At 41.3% G+C, this 18384-nt stretch overlaps 1 protein-coding gene across 2 annotated transcripts in view; it reads left to right on the top strand.

The window, feature by feature from the left end:
* The first annotated feature begins 589 nt into the window (after nt 1-589).
* Abcd3 (ATP-binding cassette, sub-family D (ALD), member 3) overlaps nt 590-18384 on the top strand; it is a 56399-nt gene continuing 38604 nt past the window's right edge. Inside the window, exon 1 of one of the 2 annotated variants that reach the window (NM_008991.3) lies at nt 590-883. In NM_008991.3, coding sequence (NP_033017.2) covers nt 774-883 — 110 coding nt within the window. In that variant the 5' untranslated portion in view covers nt 590-773. Of the gene's footprint in view, nt 884-982; nt 1173-18384 lie in introns of those variants that run through there. The other variant, NM_001355756.1, reaches the window with a different exon arrangement.

Here is an 18384-nt window from a genome sequence, read left to right as displayed (position 1 = left end):
ACCTAACATAAAGAAATACATTTTTTTATCGCCATCCTTGTACATATCTACCAAAAAAGAGTAATTGTTTCTTAAAACTCCTTTTTGTCACGCACTCTGAGCTTTTTCCCACTACATTATTTTTATAAAAAAATTAACAGAGTGGTGGACCCGTCCTCCCAAACCGATTTTACAGAACTAGAGACCTAATCCACGGCGACTTGAAATAAGATTATCTGATTGTAGTCTTTCTTTTCCAGGTCTCCCTTCACTCCTTAAGTTGCAAATATTGACCTTTTTAGTGATGGGGCCGTTCCCCTCCTCCCCCGGCTTCTTTAAGAGGGTGGTACCGACCCATCCAGGGGGTGGCGGAGGGGCAGGGCCCACGGAGTCCGTGGCGCAGGCCCGGCCCGCTCTTCCAGTTCTTGTGAAAGAAAGCTAGGGTGTGTGCAAGCAGAGATCGCAAGGCCGAAGCGTGGGCTGCTGGAGACCGGCGCGGAGGACTAGCGTTGTCTGCCCGCCGCGTTTCCGGCCGAGTCCGCGGGGGTCCGCGCGTGCGCAGAGCGTCCCCCCGGGGAACGACCCTTTCGATCGCCCCGCGCCCGCGCGCGCGCCCGGGAAGCCAAAGTCCACGGTGGGCTCGGCGCGGCGGCGCGCGCCAGGGGGCGTTCCCGCGCGGCCGGCCCCGCCCTCTCTCGGCGCCGAGCTATCCTCCCAGTTTCCCCCGCGGTTCCTGCACTGAGGTTGTCGCCGGCGCGTCCCCTATCCCGCGGCTCGCTCGCCCTGCCGGTGCCATGGCGGCCTTCAGCAAGTACTTGACGGCACGGAACACCTCGCTGGCGGGGGCCGCGTTCCTGCTGCTCTGCCTACTCCATAAGCGGCGTCGCGCCCTCGGCCTGCACGGGTGAGGCTCGCGGCCGCGCCGCCTTCCCCGGGCCCGAGCGGGGAGCTCCGGGCGCGCGCCTTGCCCTTCTCTCCCAGGTCCCGAGCTGCGCGGGTGCCCGCGGAACCGGGCCAGCGGTCCCGGAGCCCTGCGGCCCTCAGCCTGGCGGCCGCCGCGCAATCTCAACACCACGGGAGGGAGGAGGACACGCCGCGTCCCTGCGCCCCCGCGCCCCCTCACCATCTCCCCGTGCATGTCAACTTTATGGGTGCATTCTGGTTTTGCCATCTCATCGCCACTGAACGCTAAGGTTTGCGTTCGTTCGGGATGGGCATTTTACTCGCCAGCTCGACTCCGGAGTAGTGGCGGTGGATAGTAGCCAGGGGCGTTCCTGGGGTTTTCTGGGTCCAGTGGGCACGATTTTCTTCTAAAGCGGTGCCCTCTTTTTCCGGAATTGGTCAGTGAATGCCCTCATTTGGAAAGGTTGAATTGGCTCAGCGGTGTGTGGAGGACAAAGTTTCCTCCGTCGACTTTATAGGTGAAAGGTGAAAGTGTGTTTTAGGTGAAGATCACTTGTTAATTACACCATACAGCTACCTGCCTGGAGAGAATGTTAAAGTTTACTTTGAACTTTTGGGAGATTAGGAAAGAAGGGAGAATTGAGTTCTGGGGGTGGGATTACAGGCACAATTTTAACTTCTTGTCGCCCATTTGATTTCAGCGAGCGACAAAGAAAAGGTTACTTCCTAACTAAGCATTCTTACTAGTGTTTGGATATTTAGTGTCCAATCTTAGAATAATGCTTTCATGCATTTTATTTCATCAACCCTCTGGGTAGGTACTATTTATTGTCTCCTGCTTTTGGTTTGCTCGGACTATCTTATTATTAGAATTTGGCCTAAAATACTAGCAGAGAGCTCCATGTATCCTTTCATGAAGTATTTTCTGTCTTATCTACTTTGACTTGCTCATTGGCTGCAGCATTGGCCCTTCTCTTCCTAAATCAGCTTTACAAAATAATGATATGCCTCTCCTTCACATACTATTCGTCCTTTTTAAGGGTTCTTGGAGGGGGACGATTAATTTGAAATATTTTTCTATTAGATCGTGCCCTTTCTGAACTCTCATTTGGGATTAGAAGTTATCAGTTACTTGGAATGTGCCGATAGAACATAGTAAATGCTTTACATTTAATTACTTGAATTAGTCTTTGTAGGGAAGCGTTTCAGCGCCTAGAGTAGGTATTTTAGTAGTGAGGGAACTTGACTGCTAACAACTCTGACTGATTTAAAAGCAGTTCTCAAGCCGGGCATGGTGGCGCACGCCTTTAATCCCAGCACTCGGGAGGCAGAGGCAGGCGGATTTCTGAGTTCGAGGCCAGCCTGGTCTACAGAGTGAGTTCCAGGACAGCCAGGGCTACACAGAGAAACCCTGTCTCGAAAAAAAAAAAAAAGAAGAAAAAGCAGTTCTCTTTACTGGGACACTGTATACATACAGAAAACAATATGCAGCATAAATGTCAGGTTTGCAGGTAAAAGACACCTGTGTAATCAGTGCCCAGATCAAACAGCAGACTGTTATCAGCACCCAGAAAACCCCTATGTCCCTCTCCAGTCACAGTCCAAGCCAACAGCTCTACTGGGAAATAATAGCAATAGAGGTGACATGGTATAACACAGTTTATCTTCCTAAATAATTGAAGCTGTTCATCTGCCATTCAAAAAATCTTTTTGAGAAACTTTGTGAACTTTCTGAAGATAGAATTATGCAACAGGTAGTTTACTGAACAAAATAGAGTTGCTGATCTTTCATTGTCGGATGAGTAGCAAAATCTTTGCTTTAGGCATTAAACATTTTGAGGGGTGAGGATGCAGATTATGAGCAGATAAATTCAAAGCATACATTATTGAGATAAAAATGATTGAGCTTACATAAGTCACTACTATATAACTACAGGTTATATAGGCATATATCTAATAATATTAGAACATGAATATATATATACATATATATATATATATATATACACATACACACACACATATATACACACATATATATGTATTAGATACTTTGTACTTTCTTATCTTTCAGTCCCTATCTTTGGTTTCACAGTCTGGAAGTTCTGTTTTACTGGCCTTTGGGTCCATTTGGTAACAGAGCTAATTAATTTTAACCTTCTATTTTACTGGCCCTTGGGTGCATTTGGTAACAGAGCTAATTAATTTTAATGTCTGGTACTTAACTAAGGAATAAGTGGTTGCTCGTCTTTATTTTTGTTCATCTTGTGAATAGTAAGTTTGTCTTCCCAGTACATAATCTCTTGGAATTGGAGAGCTAACAGAACTTGTAAAAGTACTTCAGAAGTTATGTTGCAGCATTATTCTAAATACTAAAGTGGATAAAATTCTGTTACTTTAAAATGCTATTAGTGTAATTTTTATTACCCTATTAAATAACACACACACTTTTATTATGGAATATTTTACGTATATGTGTATGTATATATATACATACACACACACATATATATAATAGAATTATAATCCCCTATTCACTTTACCCATATTGTTTCATCCATCTGTTTGATCCCCACTCCTTTTTATAGGTAAAACTTACATTTATTGAAATGTGCAATTCTTAGTTACACTTGTCAAACAAATGGACACACTTGTATTAAATCCCTGTCATAAATTGGGACATTTTTGTCTTCTGAGAAAGTTCCTTTGTATTTCTTTCTAATAATTTCCTACTAGTATTGTGCTAACTTTTCCCACTTTACCTTAAGCAGTGGACTCTTTTAACTCATGGACAAAAGTCACTAAAAAGGAATTGTTTGTTTAGGCTATGCTAATTCTGTGCTACATGCTGTAGGAGACAGATCTATGTGACATTTAAAAATGAGTAAGCCATCTTAAGGAGCTTATATTCTTGTTAGGGAAAGACTTAAACATGGAATGTTAAAAGTGAAGAAGATGGTGCGATGGAGTGTGCAGACACTTCAATACTAGCTTAACTGTGTTAGCGGTTTGGCCCCTGCTTGAGTTTTGAACTTCTGCAGCCACGTGCAGTTAACTTGTACACTGTTGAGTGTGCTAGGCTGGCTTTCTATGGGGTCTGATTGCGCTCTGTGCAGGCTCAACCCCTTCTCCCCACTGTTATTTTATTTCAAGATTTAGCTCAGGTGTTTTGCATGGCTTATAACTCCTGACTGATGTGTCTACCCTTTGCTTTTCTGACACTAAGATTCCTCTTCTCTAGCACTCACTACTTAGTTTTGTACGGGTTTCTTTTCTTGGCTTCTGCTTACATTAAAATCTGAATTTTTTTGAGGCTTTCGACTGAGTCATGCTTAATTTTCCAGTTTACTTAACTTTTATTTTTTGCTGTACAGGGATCAAACCTACTAGGCCTTGTCCATGCTAGACAAGTAACTTAGCACTGAGCTAGGGAGACCTTGAGTGATATTAAAACCCCTCATTTGGATGTGTCCCAGGATAGACAGTACATGTTACTGAGGGGATAAGTGATGCAGAGCTGTGGAAGGACTTTTTAAAGAATAGTGGACAGAAGCTGAGGAAGCAAATACAGGCCTTATCATCATAGAAGTCATGAGTGTACCCCAGAGTCTGTAATGTGATCTGAAGAATGGGGAATCAGTAAGGCTAGCTCGAATACAAGGCTAGGGACCAGTCTCCATTGCTGCAGAATTTAACTATGCTAAATAAGTAAGCCATGAAAGACTGAAGACGGAAGAAAGCAGTTTCCCTTCTCATCAATGCTTGTGAAACGAAGTTCAGATTTCTCATCCGAGGTTTCAGAGCTTTTCTCCGTCTGGTCTCGTCTTACCTGGCTAATCTTACTATGGCCTTGCCTGCCAGTTGGTACTCTGTGTTCCAAATAGGCCAGTTTCTCCACTGTTCTGTGAGCCGGCTATCCTCCTTCCCGGCTTCGGAGCTTTATCCATGTGATCAGCCTTATCTGTAATTTCTCTGTCTCCTTTGTTCTTTAAGATTCTTAAAGGGCTAGAGAAGGGTCACCCTGACGTGAAGTATTTAGCTGCTCTTGATGATCTAAGCGATGATCATGTTGCTTTTAAGTGTGCATACAAGTGCCTTGCCTGCCGTACTCTGCTTCGATGGGTGTAATCTGACTGGGTGTGTCACGTACACCTTCATCTTTTGTCTGTAAATGGTGGGGCACAGATTCCTCCCCAGCTTTTCCTGCAGTTTTAGGCAGCACATAGTTCTCTCACTCACATCTTTGCTTCTGCTTTATTTTAGGTCCCACGCACCTCTTGTCTTTTGAGCCTGTCTCATATCTGTGTTGCTTTCTTTGCATCTTATCATGACCTCCAAAATAGCTATTATAGAAAAATCTGTTAGAAAATCAGTAGAATTAGTAGCAAAGTTTGTATCTCAGCTTAGTAAATAACTTAAGATTTGTTTAGTTAGGACCTTTCTGATATAGTCCCACTACTGGGAACTTCTTTCCCATTTCCCCAACCTGAGTCTGAGGGCCTGTTGCCAGGCTCTGCTGTAGCATTTGCCCTCCTATCTAGCAGCTACTTCTTGCACCCTCTTCCCACTAACCTTTGGTAACTTTCCTGCAGACTAAGTTGTCCTTTCCTTGTATCTGCAGGGCTGGCTTCACCTTTCTTTTACAAATTCACTAAGGGTTTTGTCTAAGTCCCATGTGAGGGACTGGGTCTGAATGGCACCCGCAGAGTGAACTGTTGAGTAGAGCTGCATGGCTGGCCTTACTTGGGTTTCTAGAATAAAAGGAGATGCTTACAGGAAGCATACATTCAGAAGCATTAAAGGGTGTGTCGTCGTCATCATCCTTGTCAGCTGCAGCAGCAGCGTACTGAGCCCAGTTGTGGTAGACCAGGTGAGGGTTGTAAGAAGTGTTGTCTGTGGTATAGGTGGTCCAGTTAGTTACAGTTCTCAGTTTTTGGTGCATCTGTGGGCAGCCCGTCTGTTCCAGTGCACTTGCGTGTGCTGTTCCTTGCCTGGAATGTTGTTTCCATGGCTGTCACATTGCTTACTTCCTCCCCTCTTTCAGGTCATTGATCAGTTAGATCACAATCAGACCTATTGCCATTCAGTTTAAATAACATCCTTTGCGAGTGTCCCTTCCTGGCTATACCTTTCTCCGTAGCACTTACTATTACCAAGTGTGCTGGTCTTTGTACTTAAGGACCATGTTTACTGTACGCCTGTGCTGGGGTGTAATTAAGCTCCACAAAGGAAGGAACTTTTGTTTCTTTTGTTCGATGGTCTATATAGTGCTAGTGTGTAGAATTGGGTTTGGTAATTGTACTGAGAAAATACTGTTCAGTGGTTGTGCCAGTGAGATGCTGATTTCTTAGGGCGTGGTTACTGTCAATTTAAAAAGCAGCTTTCTTGTTATAACCCTAACCTAACCTAACCTAACCTTTTGCGAACTAGACCTCTATGCCTTCTATTTGTAAGTTCAGAAACAATATAAATGATAGCGTTAATGTACGATTTTTTAAAACCAATATAGTTTTATGGCTCTATCACATTTTATTTTAAATCTTTCTTGTTGTGTATTTTTTTTTTTTCTCGTAGTACTTGAAATGGACTTCAGAGCCTTGCTTGTACTAACAGGAGTTCTACAACTGATCCATGCCTGTGAAGTTTTAGGGATAGTACTGTATATTTTTGCTTCTTTGGACGAAATTGTGGAAATAGGATTAATAATGTGGACGTCCTAAACTATACAGATTGATGTGACTTTTTTAAATAAGTCATGCAAAATGATAATGCTATGAATGAGTGTTAGTGTAATTTGCCATTACTGAGGGATTTTTTTTTCTCTTTTAGAGGTGCAAAACAATATTAAAAAGTTAGTCTCCATGTGTTTTATAGATTAGCAAGAATGAGGTTTTGGTTTTTTTTCATCCAGCAGCAGCAGCAGCATCTTGATCGTGAAGTAGCTTGGCGTACTGATTGCTTAGGGCATGGCTATTGCTAATTTAAACAGCGGTTTTCTTGTTACCCTAACCCTAACCCTAACCCTAGCCCTAACCCTAGCCCTAACCCTAGCCCTAGCCCTAACCTTTTGGGTCTTTTCGGTTGGGTTAGGGTTCAGAGGGTCAGTTAGCCATGCCTTACCTATGACTTCTCATCAGTTTCTGCACCTTATCTGAGCCTCAGAAGAATAGGGATAATAGTATTTATTTAAGCCACCAGTTATGTGAAGATTGAATAAGAAAACATCTTAACCCAGTGCTCAGCTCAGAAGCCATCATTATGCCTACCAAAAGAAAACGAAAAAGACAACAAAATATCCCTTTGTTAGCTACCCAGAAATTACTGAGACTTCCTAAAAACGCTTCTCAAATGTTTCAATGAAAATGTCCTTAAATAGTTTTTAAGTTGATGAATCCATTTACTTTTAGGGCATCACACTGGTTTTAGAGACATAGTTTCAGGTCTTACATGTTTCCAGTTGGCATCTCCTAAATAGGATACTTTGTATTTCTCCACCTGATAAAGGGGTGGTCTAAACTCATAGTATGCAAAATGTGGTCTCCTGGGAGCAGAATAGAGCTGTGACCTACTTTGTAGACTACAGGCTTTGGTTAAAATAGCATGAAGTTGCACTCATTTTTATGACGACCAAATAGTTTTCACTGACTTCCCTTTTCAAATCGTTCCTTTGTTGCCGTGGATGTGTTTGAACCTTGAGTGTTGGTTGGGTAGTACACATCCTCTGTGGTGTATCACATCATCTGAAACTTTTGATCCTTTAGTTAGTATTCTTTCTGTATGCTTTCCTCATAAATTAAAGAAATCAGACTAGAGTACGTATAGGTAAGCCATAACCTTTTTGCTAATAGATACCCTTTGAGACTTGTTTTGGATCTTACCTGTAACTTAGCAGCATCTTCTGGTGACAGACCTGTTGTTTTCCTTGTCTTTCTTACTGAGCAGAGTCTCCTTTTGAAATAATTCTGTTAGAACTGGAGGGAAGGGTCTTTTCTGTCGGGTCTATGGAGCTGTCAGCATGAGGCTACTCTCACATTACAGAAGCAAGAGAGACCCTGGCTAGTCTAACAGTTAGTGTGTAGAGTCGCCACCACCCCTTCAGAGTCCAGACTGATTTTAGTCTGACCTGTAAACTCATTTAACCCTAACATTTACTGCACCCTTCTAAGTTCTCAGGCCATGCTATATCTTTAGAGAAATGCATTGTAGTACTTTCTCCAGATCCACTCATCTAGGGCCTGGCAAGTAGTCTCTGCCTCTCGTCTTTCAGCGTAGATTACACACTGTAGTCATATAGAAGAAAAAATTACATTTTTTGAGTTATATATAGCAAATAAAATTCAAAATTATTCAAGATCTTATTTCTGTATTACTTTTGGAAAGTTTTAAGAAATGTTAGAGGTTGTTTAACATGGAATTTGTACTGTGTACCAGGGCATTGAGCCCTTGGTTAGGAAAAATCAAGACAATTTTACTGGAGTCACTTTGGTTGTCGGCATCTGAGTCAATAGGTAAGCACAGGACACAGGACTTGGACTGTTGGCTGTGCTTTTCAGTGGAAACTGTAACACACATTATGGTATTTGGTTAGGAACAGCTATGAATGTTATGTTTTGATTTTGTTTTGCTAACTTTTTGAGACAGGATCTCATCTAGCCCAGGTTGGCTTTGAACTCGGGGTATCTGAGGATGATCTCAAACTTCTGAGCCTCTTGTCTCAGTCTCCTGAATTTTGGAATTACTGGCATATGTTACTATGGTTTTACATTTTTTTTTTAAAAAAATTACCTTTCTTATCCGTTGCTAGTATAGCAAATCTGAGTGAGTGCAACAGGATAAAGATAAGTGGCAAAGTACGCTCATCAGAGCATCGTCAGTAGTGTGACGCCCATACCTAGGCATAGCAGCCTCAGCACTGTACATAGCATCAGGCAGACATACGCGGACTGAATGATATACTCCATGTGTAGTTATCTTGATGACATACTTGTTTTATTTTTAAGCCATGTATTATTTTTTTAGACCACAATTTAATATACGTCCTTATTGTTTATTCACGTATTTCGGGACAAGATCTTCCGGAACCCAGGCTGGCTTTGAACTCAGCTGTGCAATTAAGGATGAGCCTTCTGCCTCTCATTACTCAGGTGTTAAGACTGCAGGCATGCACTGCCAGCCCTAACGTAATAGTTCATGGCTGTTGGCATTAACAAATGATGCATTATGTGGAGTGGAGCAGCTTCTTGGGTGTGTAACAGTTTAGCTACTGTGTTCTGTTTATATATTACCCATTGTATGTTCTCAGTTTAAAATGTTTATGAAACTTAAGCCTGCAAAATAAGCAACATTGTGTCTCTAAAGAAGCAAGTAATTATTTTAATGTAGTAAATAGCACTAGACTAGACCCAAGGAATAGTTTTAAAATTATTCCTTTAATGCTTCATTATTTCAAATATTAACCAGTTTTGAATACTAAAAGTTTTAATACACCTTAAATTTGAATTCTAAACACGAAAAGGAAAAAGCACCTATTGTTTATCTGTTATGTTACATTTCATTGGCCTAAAACTACTTTTTTTTCCCACATTTTAACAAAAATACTGTGTATGAGCTTATATGGAGGGCTCTAAATTCAGTGTTATTACTGATCTTCAGTATATCATAAGCTTAGGAAAACAAGAACTTGTAATAGATGATATATTTTCCTTTTCCAGACCAAGGGTTGGAGGAAGTAGGCTGGCCTGAGATCAGTACGTGGATATAAACCAACTTCTCAAAGGATGCTGAGACTGTGTCCTCCTCCTGAGAATTGCGGGCTGTGGACCTACTCTGAACCTCAGCACATGAAGATAGAGTGATAAGCAAGACACTGACACTTACCTTGGCCCTCATGCACTAGCTTACCACTGCAGCCACACACTATCACACGTGTGTGTGTGTATCACACATGTACACATGCACAAAGAGAAGACCTTTGAAAGAGCCATGCACTATAATGTTTCAGTACCACTTTTCTAGTTCAGTCTCAAGCACTCCTGCTAATATTATATTTAGAATACGCCTTGGAGGAAGTGGGATCAGTGTGGGGTAAAATATAAAACTTATCCAGTGCATTCAGTTGAATGCTGTTTCTTAATAGGCTAGACGGTGAGGTTAGTGGAATGTGGAAGTACAAATAATAGATAGTCCATATAACCTAAGAATTCCTAGATCTGGGTTAGGAATGTAGTCTTTTGGGAGAGAACATGGAGCTAGGAAGATTTAATCAATTTGCTTGTTTATATGGATAGAGTTCACCTTTGAGCCCAATCTTAATTTCTTTTCCTTGAGGAGTCAAAGGTGTTCCACGTGTGGAAAACAGCTTGAACAAAGACATTGAGAAGGGTTAGCAGGGACATGAAAATTGGAGATAGTATTATAAACTGTCTAGTGCATTTCTAATCTTATATTTTAGACATGTTTACATTTATTGTTCACATCAGTTGTTTGGGATAGTTTTATTTTTCTTTTGTGAGCAAGGAATCAAAGAGGTTTTAAAACATTAGGTGTGGGAGTCCTTAGGGCTGAATTTATCGGGGGTAGAGAGATGGCTCAACATTAAGAGCTTTTGTTCCTCTTGCGGAGGACCCAAGTTTGCTTCTCAGCCCCCACGGGGTGGCTCACAACCATCTGTAGCTCCAGTTCCTGGAGATCTGCTACCTTCTGACATCACTGGGCAGCAGCCACTCAAGTGGTCCAAAAATGTGCAGGCAAAACACTCACATACATAAGAAAGCTTAAATCTACAAACAATTAAGATTGACTTGACCATGTGGATTGGAAAGAATACATCTTTTTACTCAAATTCTTTTAAGTGAACTATGATCCAGAAGAATGATCAAGACTTATTCATGGGCTGAAACAGATTTTATAGTAAACACAAAACAAAGTTAATTGTTACATTCATTATTAAAATGTAATGTTGAATTATGTAACATTTTTTCCCTTTGTGCATGCATGTGTGCATGTACGTATTATGTATGTGTGTGTCTGTGGGTTTGTGAACATGAGTGTGGGTGCCTGTGGAGGCCAGAGGTGTCTGGTGTCCTGGAGTTGGAGTGACAGGGAGTTGTGAGCCATTTGATCTGAGTGGTGCCAAACTTGCATCCTCTGGTATGTGCTCTTAACCACAGAGCATTCCTTCAGTCCTGCTTTGAAAATTTTTCTTCAACTGTGTGAAATGTGTTAATCCTATTAATTTTTCAGTTGTATATTTTATTTATTTTTTTAATTTTATTTACTCTCCTTTCAGGTCAGGTGCTACTTTCATCTATTTTTTCTTAGTGGATAGTATTATATTTTAAAAAAAATATGGGTCTGGAGAGCTGGCTATACAGTTAAGAGCACTTGCCGCTCTTCCAGAAGACCAGAGTTTAATTCCCAGTACCCACATGGCTGTAATTATAGTGCCAGGGGATCAATACCATCTTCTGGCCTCTATAGGTACCAGGCACCCATGGGCTGCACGGACATGCATTCAGGCAAGACACTTAGACAGTAAAATAAAACAAAAAACATTTTAAAGATGCATCTACAGAGTATTTAAAAATAATACTCTGTATATTGTTTTGAAGGCATTTCTGGAGATGTGAACATTTGAAATCTGTGGTCTGCATTTTCTGTAATGTCTGTTAGTCTTGGTAAGTGTGTAGTTAGTTGTGCTTGGTTATTGTTGGCTGTCGCCTGGACATTTGATCTAAAATTAACTTTCAGAATTATTTTGAAACTTAACAGCTAACGTCTTTCTTTAAAGAGCACTTGGCTTTAGATTACCTAGGTGGAATGTCAGTCTACATCTTAATAAACAAAAGCAGGACTCATATTTCAGGATTCATGCTATAGTTACATCATTGTAATAGTAAATGTCTGTCGAGTTAAATCACCTTCTCCACTTATGAACGCAAATCTGAACATTCCTTTGTCCTTTGACTGGTTTCCATATAGTTCTCTTATTGGAATATGAACACAAAACATAGTCCAACAATTGCTTTATAGAATTCTTTCTTTACTATTATTCCTTATTATGGCCAAGGACTTGCTGCCCTCCGCTCTTCCCACGGGCGCGTGGTCTGTGGAAAGGAAAGTGTTTTGTTTTGCTGGGCAGTAGTTTGGAGCTGAAGGTGTCTCCTACTCCCCTGCCTTGACCTGTTCTTGAGCATGTACCCTTTCTCCTTCTCATTTCCCTTGTGAGTTCATCCTCACACCTAATCTGCTCCAGCCATCATTTCTAATAATTTCCTTGGCTGTTCTTCCTGTCTGTATAGCTACTGCCTTTGTTAGGTGTTGATTATGGATAATTTATATACTCTAGTCTGTTCTCACTGAGGGCAGAGACTTTCTCGTGTCATCTCACCCCTAAGCATAGCCACCAGCTCTTCCTCATAGCACTAACATCTGAGTCTTCACCATGTTAGGTCCTGTCATAAACACTGTATGTGTCTTAGCTGATGGAAACTGATGGAGATGTTGTAACTGATGGTGGTATTATTTCCATTTTGTAGTCAGGAAAACGAGGTACAGAACAATTCTATAAGTTGCCCAAAGTCACACAGAGTGTCATTAGAATTCTGATCCAGAAATTCCCTCTAGTGCTATAACTGTGCTTCTAGCTAGAACACATTTAATTTGTCTTTAAGGTAAATGTATTTTGTTATTGTTGTTGTTTCACTAGAAAGGGCCTCTTTCCTTTCTCTACCCCCTTATGAAATAAATGTTTCTGCTCATGGTATCCATGTCTTTATTCACCTCCACCTCCTTTAAGTCTCCTTCACACTAAGTCTGTTCCCTGCCAAGCCTCAGTTTAGGTTTTACATGAGTAAAGGCTTAGGTTAGCATTAGTTCCACTTTTCTTTGTATTTCAAAGCACTGCTTAGATCTAGTACTTGTCTGATTTTATAGTTCTATCTGTAGTTTACTCTAGCTAGATTGTAATCTCTTTGAAGGCAGGGCTGTTGGTTTCCTTTCTTTTCTCATCCTTCCACACAACTTTAAGAACAGATTTTGAGTCCAGGGGATCAAAAGTCAGCGTTTTGCATTCACTGTCTCCTAATTTTACGGCATGGTCTCAGCTACCTTTAGATTTTAGAAAACACAAATCATGCCTCTGAGATGACAGAGTTGCCTTTCTTGAGTACCTAGAAGAATGGAATTTAATTTGAGAATTCCATAAGGAAAAACATGTTTCATGTTAGATTCTTTCTCATAAATAAATGAGTCTTCAAGTCTCTATTTACTGACTTAAATATGGGTATGTACTGTTTGCTTTATAGGAACATATTGTTAGAAAACTTGGCGTCAGTGTTAAGAAATGTAGCTATTGTCGGTAGCATTTGGCTTTTTAGGTTTTATACTTTTGGCCTCGGTTGTCTTCTAAATCTTAAAAGTCAGTTTTAATGGAAGAGAAAAACTCGAGATTTTTATTGAATTGACTTGTGTATTGACTGTGTGTTTTTTTAAACACTTTGGCCATCTGTGAAAGTAGTTTGTGTCCAGGTAGATGTCTAAAATTCCGACTTTATTCACAATGAAATACAAATAGCTGAATTACTTGGGAAAATGCTAGGTGGTAGGAGGAAGTGAATGTGGTCGTTAGCTGAGCTTTATTTTGAAATGGCGCTTATTAAAAACAGCCATGATCTGTGGGTCTCACGAAAGCCTGGTGTCCTGTCCCTCAGGTGTCTTGTTGAAGATGGAAGCTGCTCACTCTCTTGCTCTGTCGACCTGCCTCCTTTCCTGGAGTTAGCCACTCATGTATCTGGTCACTTAGATTTTTTTCTTCTTCATAGACAGATTTCTAAAGTCTTGGTCTGAAACTAAATTTAAAGGAGAAAACAAAATGCAAGTTTGTAAAGTATCTACCGTATGTCAGGCAGTGTTAGGCATCAGTGATACGGAGATGGCAAGGGCAGGGAACCCGTCTCGTGGTGAGGGGCAGATGCACTGTGTGGATTGCTGATGAGTGCAGAGATACTTGGCATTCTTTCTTTGGAGGGAAAAATTGGGCAAAGAAGACTTTAAGATAGAGTTGCTGGATAGTTTGTCATCCTGATTGGTACAGTTTAAGACTGAAAGGAGATATATTAATCCCTTTGTTAGCACACAGTGAATGTGAGGAGGACCAATCTGACCTTTATCTCAAGAAGTCAAATAAAAGATGGCTGAGTGGCCATCTGGGTGCCAGGCCCCTCCTGAGAGTACCAAGTACTCTTAACAGTGAGCCTCCTCTGTAACGCTGATTGGATTTTTGAAATAAGTTATCCTTATGTAACCCAGGTTGGCCTGGAACTCATAGTCTTCTTGGTTCAGCCTGGGAACCAAGAAGTGTGTGCTATGACGCCTGCCTAGGAAGACTCTAAGCAGCAGCAGTAACTTGTAAAGACAGTGCAGAGTGAGAGCGTATGGATTAACACTTTATAAGGGGGGGTGGTCAGAGACCTGTCACTGCACAGTTTAACCTGATTAAAGCTAGAGTATCTTCAGCACATAGAGTCTGTGTTCAGGGGCAGGTGAGCCTGATTGGGCAGGAGCCAGACCTGAGCTGCTTCAGTACCGTGCTGTAGGATCTGGACTTGTTCTGGAAACTGTGCTTCTTTTAAAAGTTTTAGATACAAACTACATCTCATGGTATAAAATTAAAAAGTAAAACCCAGAACTACTGACAGGATAAGAACAATCTAGTTTTTGTTATGTTTTAGTAGTGACATTATACATGAAACAAATATAAAGCAAATATAATGCCTTATAATACGTTATGCTCAGTGACTGTTACAACTTTGAAGCTGTCTGTTCTTTGGGAGTTTTCCTTATAAATCTTTGCGTGTGATGCTTTTTCTCGGGATGGGATGGGTAGGAGGTGTTATCTGACAATTTTCTTAATGTCTCATCTTTCCAATCCCTTACTTTTATTTTTTTTTCTTTATCTCCCTCCTGAATAGGTGATCAGTTTTGGAAATTTATGTTTTTCTAGGAAATTAGACATATCACCCAAGTTTTTAAATTACTTTATAAGATATCCAGAGAGAAAGACTCCCTGCTTTAAAATTGTAATGATTTTTTTCTGTTGTGCTTTTGTATTCCTCTTAGGTTTTTAATTTTGAGAGAGGGCCTCACTGTGAACTCCAGGCTGGCTTCCTGTCCTGCCTCAGTCTCCACGGCCTTGGAGTTAAAAGGCAGGCACAGCCCTAGCTGGCCCGTATTCTTCCTTTAGGATTAGAGTACCAGCTGCTTCATTTCTGAGGAACTAGCTCTTGGATATTTATTGCTTAAGGTTGACAGGTTTTCTGTGGGTTGTATATTAGGTCAGGTGAGATTAATTCAAGGTGTGTGCTCTAAACAGAATGCTGTGGAGATGTAGAGGAAGAAAGTCATGGCGAGAGCCATTTGGCAGTGGCACAGGGCACAGGGAGAGCTGATTTGGGGGTGGACATGAGAGTGCAGGCACTACTTCAGAATTCTGATCCTGTTTTCTTGGATTATATACCCACAAGTAGAATTGCTGGATTATATGTTAAGAATTCTACTTTAAATTTTTGAGGAATTTGTGTTTTCTTTTTCATAACCCAGGGTTATATTCTTGCTAGCTGTACAAGAATTCCCTTTTCTGTATATCTTTGCCGATATTACTCTTTTGTTTATCTGGTGACAGTGATCCTACTAGGTATTAGGTATATTTCACTGTAACTGTCTTTTTAAAAAAAGATTTATTTATTATTATACATAAGTGCACTGCAGCTGTTTTCAGACACACAAAAAGAAGGTAGTTGTGAGCCACCATGTGGTTGCTGGGATTTGAACTCAGGACCTTCGGAAGAACAGTCAGTGCTCTTACCTGCTGAGCCATCTCGCTAGCCCCTCACTGTAAATGTTAAAAAGTATTTATTCTTTTTTTATTTATGTGTGTACCTGTGTGAGCTAATGTGTACCATGTCTTGTGCAGGTAAGTAGGAAGCCATAAAAAGTGGAGTTACAGGTTGTAGTAAGCCTTCAAATGTGGTCTCTGAGAAGTGAACGTGGGCCCTTTGAAAGAGCAGGAAATACTTTCAAATGCTGGACCATTTCTCTAGCTCTCAGTGTAGTTTTATTTGCATTTTGTTGATAAATAAAGTTGGACATGTTTTGATGTATCCATTAGCTACTTATATGCCTTTTGAATATTGACTGTTGATAATTTTTGGATTATTTGTTTGCTTGCCTTTTTAAAACAATCTTTGTTTTGAATGCCAACTTATTGCTAAATGAATGGTTGCAAATATTTTCTCTCATTCTGATATCACTTCTGCTTTGTAACAGTCCTATAGTTTGTAATGTGTTTTAAACAATCCTATAATATACACACTTAAATTATGAACAATAACACTAAGTACTGTTTTTAAAAGATTTATGTATTTTTATTTTAGAAGTGTTTTTACATTTTATATTTTATAAATGTTTTGCCTGAATGTTTCTTTTCTTTTTTTTCTTTTTTTTTTTGGTTTTTTGAGACAGGGTTTCTCTGTATAGCCCTGGCTGTCCTGGAACCTACTTTGTAGACCAGGCTGACCTTGAACTCAGAAATCTGCCTGCCTCTGCCTCTGGAGTGCTGGGATTAAAGGCGTGCGCCACCACACCACGCCTGGCTTGCCTGAATGTTTCTAAGTGTACTGCATGTGTGCCTTGTCCCCATGAAGGTCAGAAGGGCACCAGATCCCCTGGAACTGGAGTTTCAGTTTTGAGCCTTCATGTGGGTATTGGGAACTGAACCTGGGTCTTTCTGCAAGAGTAGCCAGTGCTCTTAACTTCTGATCTACCTCTCCAGCCCCAACATGAGCACTTTTAAAAATGAAACATCTGGGTGGTGGTGGCGCACACCTTTAATAACAGCACTTAAAAGGTAGAGGCAGGCAGATTTCTGTGAGTTTGAGGCCAACCTGGTCTAAGAGGGAATTCTAGGACAGCTAGGGCTACACAAAGAAACCTTGTCTTGAAACAAACCAACCAACCAACCAAACCCTTAAAAACCATTCTTTGACTTGGAGTTAGGTTTGTCTTTGTAGCTTTGCTTGGTCTTGTTTGTCTTTATGCTGAAAATGAAATGTACAGATTGATTGAGCCCAGTGAGGCATTGACAGAAGAGGATTGCGTGTACATGGCCCCTGCGTATACATGACTTGGAGACGCGCAACAAAGATGCCCCTTTTAAGAGAGTCTTACTGCCTTCCTCCGAGCAATGTGCGTGCAGCCTATGTTTAGAGTCTGCTTCAGACACATGAATCCCCAGGTCATGAGTTCACAAGAGCAGCATACATTTGGATAAGTGAGCAATGCAGAAGTATAAAGACATTTCAGTTCATCACACAGCATTCTTTACAATACTTACTTAGAACCTAGCTTAGCTTTTTCTCTACTGCTGTGATAAAACATCTTAACCAAGACAACTTTGAACAAGTGTTCCAATGTCCAAAACTGTAGGGAATGGTTGTCATTTAAACCACCACAGGACATCTATCTGATTAGCTGAGTGTTAGATCTGGTTGAGTGCTGCCTAAACTTGCTTTCCCCCTTCTGTTCATGGATGCAGAGTCCATATTCCAAGTATGCTGCACTTTTAACTTGAGAGAAACCAATCTGCACCCACTGCTCACCTCGTCAGACCTCTGTACTGGGAGGAAATTCACAAACAGGAATTTAGAATGTGGTTAGTGTTTTGTTGAAGGAGTACAGGATAGTGAGTTACAGACAGGGCGTCAGCCAGGCTGATGGCGCTGGGGAGAGCGGGAGCAGGGACGAGGAATCAGATCACCAGCCTGAGCTGCTGCTTGCAGACCGCTTTCCTCACCTGTAACGTGCAGATGACAGACACAGCCAGCTCCTTTAGCTTAGAGTTGGTTACTCATGTGATAGAGGGGTACAGATGCTGAGCGGGTGAGAGGACACAGTAAAAGCTTTTCCTGGTGTGATGGCTACTCTGAGTTGTCAGCATGACTGGTCGAGAAACACTCCAAATCCAGATGCAGGACTGTCTGTGAGGACATTCTAGAGGAGATTCACTAATTGGGTGGACCTGCCACACTGGGGTAAAGGGACAGAAGGCAGCTTGCCGCTTCACCCTCTCATGCTCTTCATGGTGCATGCTGCTCTGCTGTCAGGGTGGACTGCAGCCTCTGAAACTGAGACAAAATAAACTGCTTCTTGAGTGTAGTAGAGATTTTTAGTCCCAGTCCAGAGTTTTACCCCACCTCTATCATTCAATTCCCAGATAAAGGACACAGACAACTTTTATATTTACTGTAAGCCTTAAACAGCACAAAGGCTGGGCAGATGTCTAACCTCTGTGCTATTAGAATCTACTTTCCTATCAATAACCTCGAGTTATTACTTAACCCTGTTTCATCTGGGCTGCTTTTAACTCCAGTTGGCCAGCCCTCAGGGCCATGTTTTCATGACTCACCTAACCCGTGGCAACTTTCTCTTCCTCCTCCACCTTTTTCC

This window comes from Mus musculus, chromosome 3, assembly GCF_000001635.26.
Source record: "Mus musculus strain C57BL/6J chromosome 3, GRCm38.p6 C57BL/6J".
In the NCBI taxonomy this organism is placed as follows: domain Eukaryota; kingdom Metazoa; phylum Chordata; class Mammalia; order Rodentia; family Muridae; genus Mus; species Mus musculus.
The sequence above is the reverse complement of the archived record's forward strand: the minus strand, read 5'-3'. Positions and strand labels throughout refer to the sequence as shown.